The sequence below is a fragment of the Antedon mediterranea genome, chromosome 11 (assembly GCF_964355755.1).
Source record: "Antedon mediterranea chromosome 11, ecAntMedi1.1, whole genome shotgun sequence".
Lineage (NCBI taxonomy): Eukaryota > Metazoa > Echinodermata > Crinoidea > Comatulida > Antedonidae > Antedon > Antedon mediterranea.
Window position 1 is genome coordinate 18,612,799 of NC_092680.1, and position 8,250 is coordinate 18,621,048.

The following is an 8,250-nucleotide window of genomic DNA, read 5'->3' on the forward strand; positions in this document are numbered from 1 at the left end:
GAAATAGCAAAAAAATAATAGATATATTTCCAACAAAAGTTAAAAGGTGAAATTACGTGAAAGAAAACAGTATGTTATGTTGTTCAAACATGTTTTTCCTTGGGTGCTATGAATATAATTTTAAAGCATGGAAGAATTTTAAATTTAAAGAAATTTCTAATGTTTGTAGATTTCTCAGTTTCACAGTGTGTTTTGGTGAACAATTGACATCATTCAATACTCTAAATTTGGAAATGCAATTTAAGAGTGTTTACATAAAATGAATTCCACACTACTGGTTACAACTTGCAATGGTGTAAAGTAATATTATTTTCAATACCAACAATAATGACTGCATTTTAATCAAGGAGATGTAAAATAATTTTGAATTTGTAAGGTTTTATTCAGTTAATCGCATGAAATATCTATATAATACAGAAACGAAACCACTGTCTAGTATCATCCTCCTTCCTGGAAAATCCCTTTGTAAGTAATATAAAATCATGAGATTAGCGCTTGTCTTGTCCATTTCAAAAGTTGTTCCATTGCAGGTTCTTTACTGATTCACGCTGAATAAATTAAAAATACCTACCTATGTAAAGTGTTCTAGTGTGAACTAAGTAGCTTGCAGGAAACATGAGGCCTGGGGTTTTCAAAATATCATTTATTTACCTTGCTTCATTATTATTAATAATCATAATAATAATAAACAAATCAAATCGAAGTAAGGATCTCAACTATATTGTTTTATAAAATATAGCATTTTTGTTTTTATTCTGAATTTTGTTTTGTGATTTAATTTTTTTTTTCTACCCAATAGAAAAACTACCATCATAGAATTTAATTTTTTTCTGTTTTAAATTGTAAATACGAAAATTATGACGAAAATAGCCAAAATAAATAAATATTTCTTTTATTTTAAAGTAGCTAAATGAAAATGTTACTTTTAAATTTGGTTTCATAGTGTCCTGAACATTATTGTACTGGTAATATTAGCAATTCATTTCTTTGTGTCGTTTTTGTTTGCTTTGTAAAAATAAAATTTGATATAAACTGACTTTATTTTAATTTATATTTTAGTTTACCGTATTTTTATACAAATTATATTGGTGGTCAAATTGTTATATATGGTGGTCAAATTGTTATATATGGTGGTCAATATGGTGGTCAAATTGTTATATATATATATAGGCCTACAGTCAATCACCTCCTCTGGGACATTAAGGGGGACTTTATGTTTTAACAGTCAATTCCTATTCAAGGGCTGTTTATCTTTTATTGATTAGTTGATCACATGACATACCATTGCATTTCTATCCTAAATGATAGCAGTTATAGAACCTCTATTAAGGGAACACCTTTGGGACCCCACAGTGTCCTCTTAATACAAGTGATCCACTTAAATAATAGTTGGCTTTTGTTCGTTTCGTGGAAAAGTGTATTCCAGAGGGGTTCTACTGTTTTTGTCAATATGAGCGTCCCATAGTAGCCAGGTTGTTGTTGTCCCCTTCCCATCTCTAAATTTCAAACAAAAGTAATGTATACGCCTTATTTATTTGCATTACATTGGATAACAATAATTATTATCTACTTCATTGACTCGTTTCTACATTAATATGACTTCTGCATGGTATTGATGGCGCTGCACTGCTTGCGTCAAGAGTGTCTTTTTCACAGTTATCAATCAATCAAAGGAAATAGGGGTTTATAATGCTGTCTTTGTCAATATGAGCGTCCCATAGTAGCCAGGTTGTTGTTGTCCCCTTCCCATCTCTAAATTTCAAACAAAAGTAATGTATACGCCTTATTTATTTGCGTTACATCAGATAACAATAATTATTGTCTACTTCATTGACTCGTTTCCAAGTTAATATGAATTCGGCTAAAGATAAGATTGGACGAATTGAAATGGGTCACTATCTCTGTCCTGTTACATTTTCCAAGGTACTTTCCCTTATTTTTTCCCCGGATGTCGTGATTCATATCGTCGGCTTGATAGCCTTGGTCTAATCAGCTACAATAAGATCAATGCAAACATTAAAAGCACATTAACCCCTTACGTTGCTATTTATTTTTAATAATCATCATTTTGGATACTAACAATGAAACAAGATTTTCGGCCATAAAACACTCAATACCTTCAGACGTATAGACGTACATGGTTCTATTCTGAAAATACGTAAGTAATATAATCGTAACTAGTAAACGTAAAAAAATAGTTCATTGATTCGTTATAGTGGTCTGCAAAGACTGTTTCATATTCTTAATAGGCCTAATAAATGTGCAGTGACTTCAGTTCATGTGCATCATATGTAGGCCTACTCCAACTTACATGACTTCTGCCATCGTTGAATGAACCAGTGTTGAGAAGACCTCACTGTTCTTTCTTGCCATTTCCCTTAGCATTCTTCCATATTTTGTCAAAATGTCATTTTTAATCCGCACATGAGTTGTGTTTTCAATATAATATAATAAGTTATTTATGGGCATAGGCCTAATTGAAACTGTAAAAACATCAGACGTTTTAGTTAAACATTACACACCATGCCATTTGGCTATAAAGACTGCTTTTACTCAGTATTATTACCAATCATTCATTCACAATTCCATTAATCACATAAAGCTCTGTGTACACTGCTATCAAATTTTATGTGACAAAAAATGTGATGTTCCCATAATAATGTATGGACATAATGATGTCATCACTACCATATTTGGGAATATCACTGCCATATTTGGGGCACATCATAATTTTTTATTATTATTTCTTTTCAGTTACGAAAGGTGTATATTTACAATGAATTCATCTTCAGACGAATTATTGACGCTAAACGTCGGTGGTCATCTGTACACGGCAACTCGCTCGACTTTAACTTGTTATCCGAATTCTAGGCTCGGGTCATTGTTCAGTGGTCATTTTGCGCCATCATGTAAAGACGATTGCAATCGCTACATTATAGATGGGGACGGGCGCACGTTCCGTCATATTTTGAATTTTATGAGTTGTCGAAAACTTATCCTTCCCGATGGATATCAAGACTGGGACATCCTTTTGGCTCAAGCAAAATTTTACCAAATTACAGAGCTCATTCCACTTATTATTAACGAACAAATAAAGCGACGTGTTGATAGGACAAGAAGATCGCCTTCAGAATCTGACTCTGAGGAGTCCTTACATTCAATAGTCCATCAGAGAGGCAGATTTTGGATACCTGCATGCATTGATGTACTACAATATATTGTGGGTCTGAAACGTTGCTTTGCGCGGGACGAGGACTTAGAGGTGAAGAAGACAGACAACATACTAGCAATGAATGACAACCAATCACAACACCTTGTTGAAAATGGATTCAAAATGACAAGTGTATAAAAAGTAGGCCTAATATATTAAGTCATTGAATATTTTGTATAAATAAATACGACTTTACATTGATGATGAACCTACTTATCTTCGGGGTGTTTACCATCTTTCGCACTTGTTCCGGCACGGGTCCGGCACCTGCAAACCAAACGTTAATTGACGCATATCCGCGTGGAACTTCGGGAAAACGAAACAGAACGTGTCAGAACAGTACAGGTGTAAAAGACCCAAACATTTGTCGCTGACTTTGGTGGATACCCAGATAGCAAGCCCTTATGGTGCCAATATGGGTCCCATGTTGGAATAAATATGGGCCCCACATGGGCTAATTGAACCCACGAATCATAATGGGTCCCATCCGGGACAGCCCACATAGCATGGGACCCATATGGGCGCCACATGGGCTGCAAATGGGCCGAATATAGGCTACACTTATGGGACCCATATGGGCTTTGCATCCAAGATTCATATGGGTCCCATGTGAAAAAGCCCATCAAGCCTATATAGGCCTATATATATATCCCATATGAGAGCCATATGGCATATACATATGGGTAGTTCAACAACTTGCCCGGTAAATAAATAAGCGTGATGTGGTGGATTTATTTGATGGTTGGTTGGTATTTTATAGCCTTAAACTTAAATTATTATGCGAATATTTTGTGTAAACATATCGTGGTGTCATAGAAATAGAACCAATTAGGGTATCGAAATACTCGACATAGAACTAAACCACTCATGAACTCATGCATTCATGGCCGGCTATTCAGTGATTATCTTTTATTTATCATGTATGGTGTCATATAACTTTCAAAAACATAAAATACATCATAAGTAGATCTCCTATTAAGGTTTCTCCTTAGAGCCCTACTGATGTATCTTGAAGTGTCGCCTAAAAAATAAGTTGCCTTTTAAAACATAATAGGCTATTTCCCCTCGTTTTCTGTACGATAAAGTTCTATAGGTTTCATTTGCTATGTTAAATACCTCCCTATTGAATAATTATTATTATATAACACCTATATAAATTCCTGTCATTTGATTGGACGAATGTGGGTCACATGGCGTGCAATAGTACGCACTATTCAACGATCGTTAAATAGTACTTTTTGAAACATTTTTGTTTGTTATTTAGATGTTATATAAAACAAATAATGAATGTTTTGTATTCGTGTAATGGTACAAATAATGGCACTTGGTGAATGATGAAAGGTTATATCAACTCGGCTTTGCCTCGTTGATATAACCTTTCATCATTCACCTCGTGCCATTATTTGTACCATTGCACTCATAAACATTCATTATTTGTATAATGTTTGTTAATAAAGGTCTGTCCAAATTAGTAGAACATTTTAAAAATATCTAATCAACTATTAAAATGCGTCAAAATAAATGAAAAACAAACAAAAGGTAAGGCCCTATTGCGTGTACACACACAGTCATACAAATTTTTCAAAACACATTTTTTGTCTATTTTTCTGAATATCATCTTTCTATTTATTATCTATTATATCCGGACATCTGATGTTATTTATAGCCCACATATAACCCACAATTTGTGCATGAACTTATAGGCCTACTGTCGGTTGCATTGCATCGAAATACTGATATCCTATCCAGAATTTGAGACTCAACCAAAGTTAGTATATTATTAACTTTGCTTGGTATATTTAAAACAATAAAACTAAAAACGCTATTTGTTGGAACTGGAACGATCACATCTAGAGAAGTCGAAAAATCAGATAAAGGCCCTCTTCAAGGTGTCAGAGAAGTATTCCATTTTTGTGACCTTGAAAGGCCTAAGTGTTGCCTTGATCTATTGAAGTGAGAATGCACAAGGAAGGATTGTATACTTTACTTCATACTTCCGTCCATGCTTCCAGGTATCCTAAACCCAACAATACGGTATCTTAACTTTTATATTATATTGCTTTTAACATAAACTTCTTGCAGCTTGTTGTTTCTTTATAAAACATAGCTTTGAAGCTTGTTAAATTGAAACAGCACTACTACTACAGTCTCGCACCTAAAACTAGGCATAAGACTCACCATACCGCCGCGCAGGGAGTGTGGTGCGAAAGTGTCATTTGCCAGAACGTGATTAGAGCAGGGAGTTGTAAAAACTCCCTGATTTAAGCGCAAGGAGGAGTATCTGTCTCCAAAGAGTCGGAGAGGGTACTTCCTAATATTAATTCCTAATAAATTTCTGGGTAAATTGCGATCGGTCGCGATCATTACGAGGGGGATTCAATTGCGCAAAGATATCAATCAATTTGAGATTGCAAATAGCTCGTGATAGACTCTTATGATAAATTAAAACACAATGTTTAGAAATAATTATTGTTTTATTTTGATAGATCTAATACGGAACAGTTTTTTTTAAATATAATTATGAAACTAAAATGTCACCAAACGAACAATTAGCAAATGTCAGTTTTAGCCACTTTATAAAACAGTATTTCAATGGTAAACTGAATTTTTTAAACTTGCTTACTTACTAGGCTATAGGTATTACCACCATAGACGAATTATTGAATCTAAATATTGGTGGTTGTTTTTACACTACAAGTCGATCAACTTTAACTCGTTTTCCAGATTCTATGCTGGGTGCTATGTTCAGTGGTCGTCTTCCCCCTAAAGTTGATCAATAAAATCGCTACAGTATTGATGGAGATGGCGGGCCTACATTTCGACATATTTTGAATTTCCTGCGCAGATCAAAACTCATCCTACCTGACGGATTTAAAGAGTGAGATATTTTACAGCCCGAAGCGGACTTTTAACAGATTCCAGAGCTGATTCGAGTCATCGACGAAAGAAAAAATCGACAGAGTGACGTGGTTAGGGCACCTATACCAACTAGGCATATTCTAGAGGTTGAATGTACATAGTTAATTTCTGGTCTACCTACATTTATTGATCAGCTACCATCTATTAAAAATTGCTTTTTAGACTTAGAGGAATACAAGGAACAATTGAGAGATGTAGAATACGAGACTTTCTCAATGAAACTAAATAATAATATGTCCGCATATCTTAATGCTTGGGTGAATAAGACACATTGTTTAAGGAATTACAAACCATTGGTTTTAAGTTATTTAGCACAGGGTTTAATAACGATGGCACAACCATGGAGTAAAGAATTATTCTTTACTCCATGGCACAACTAATTATGATAGGTGGACATTTATAAAAGAGGATGTACCTGATGTAACAGTGTAAAGATAAGCGATTACACATCATACACTGTTATAGCTTTACGGGTTTTTTTTTTATTAATAGAATTAGTAATGTTTTCCGTACAGCATTTTAGATTATTTTGAAAAAAAAATATCCCTGTATATTTGGATATCATTTCATAGATTTAGAGACATAAAATCGATAAAATCTGATTTTTACTTTTCTTCACTAATGGACAGGTATGAATTTAAAAGGTGTACGAATTAAGCAAATTTTCATCTGATATCCATATTATTTTCGTAGGTACTTTCCTAATTTGTCTGTAAGATAATTCATAACGGGTTGATGTGAATTAAGTCCAAACATTAAAGGTCAATTTGTTAGTATACGGTAGTACGTTATCTTTATCCACCATTAATCTCAATGATAACGCGCTAATTACTCATCTACACGTTCACATGTCTTTTTTAGGCGTACATTCAAAGTGAATAGTCTGCCTGGTAACAATTCCCATTCTCGTGCATCAAACCCGGTTACTATAAAGGTAGGGATTGCATACCAATTATCAATTTTGTCAGGTAGAATCGGTGTGTTTATGTTGAATAACTAAGTTTTTTTTCTTATTTCATGACGGCCACTCACAAAAGTACCGTATCACATAGGGTCACGATATTCTATCCTTGTAGGCATATACTATTAGTACCGTATTACATGGCTACGACTTAAGTTAAGTGCAATATCATAGTTCTTAAAAACCGCGATACGTGTTCGTGGCCCTTTTACGACACACTTACACTCACTTTAATATATTGCATATAATTAAACAGAAATGAAGCTAATAGTTTTTAAAAAATAGTACAACTATCACTTCAAATCTTAAACGATAGGACTATGGATGAATTATTGGATCTAAACATTGGTGGCCACTTCTACACGACATCTCGTTCAACCTTAACTCGTTATCCGGAGTCTATGCTGGGTGCTATGTTTAGTGGTCGTCTTCCTTCTAAAGTTGATCAGTGTAACCGCTACATTATTGACGGAGATGGGCCTACATTTCGACACATTCTCAATTTCCTGCGACGATCTAAACTCATCCTACCTGACGGATTTAAAGAGTGGGATATTCTACTGGCCGAAGCGGATTTCTACCAAATTCCAGAGTTAATTAAAATTATTGATGAAAGAAGAAATCAACAACTGAATGAGTCTAGACCAAGTAGATTTATTTTGGAGGTTAGGGGTGTTTTCAGAAGTAGTACAGGAAGCCCATGTACATCTAAATGGTATATATCTGGGCCACCTAAATTTATCGATCTACTGCCATCTATAAAACATCACTTTGAGTTGCAAGTAACCCATGACTCCGAAAGATATACTGATGAGGTGAAGAAAGCAGAATATAGTTCACTCTCAATAGAGCGCTTATACCAAAATCATTACTTGAATAAGACACAATTGTTTAAAGAAATACATGATATTGGTTTTACATTATTCAACACAGGATGTATTCCTCAGCATAATGGAACTGTAACTGATCAATGGTGGACATTTATAAAAGGGGATTCACCTAATGGAACAAATTAAAAAGCACTATAAGAGGCTGGTTGATTTTATTTCCTAGAATAAAGCAAAAAAATGATTTTTTTTTTGTCTTATGTAGGATCGACCCACTTTTATTTCTTCATCAATAAAATGTTCGTTTACAATGCATTGCACATGAGTAATGT

General features: G+C 34.2%; 1 protein-coding gene across 1 annotated transcript; it reads left to right on the forward strand.

Moving 5' to 3' along the window:
- The first annotated feature begins 2,140 nt into the window (after positions 1–2,140).
- Positions 2,141–8,107, forward strand: LOC140062040 (BTB/POZ domain-containing protein KCTD19-like). The gene is given in 5 exon segments (XM_072108083.1): positions 2,141–2,158; positions 2,755–3,343; positions 5,842–6,172; positions 6,293–6,475; positions 7,377–8,107. Coding segments are annotated over 4 exon segments (1,812 nt in total). The 5' UTR covers positions 2,141–2,158; positions 2,755–2,776.
- The last annotated feature ends 143 nt before the right edge of the window (positions 8,108–8,250 follow it).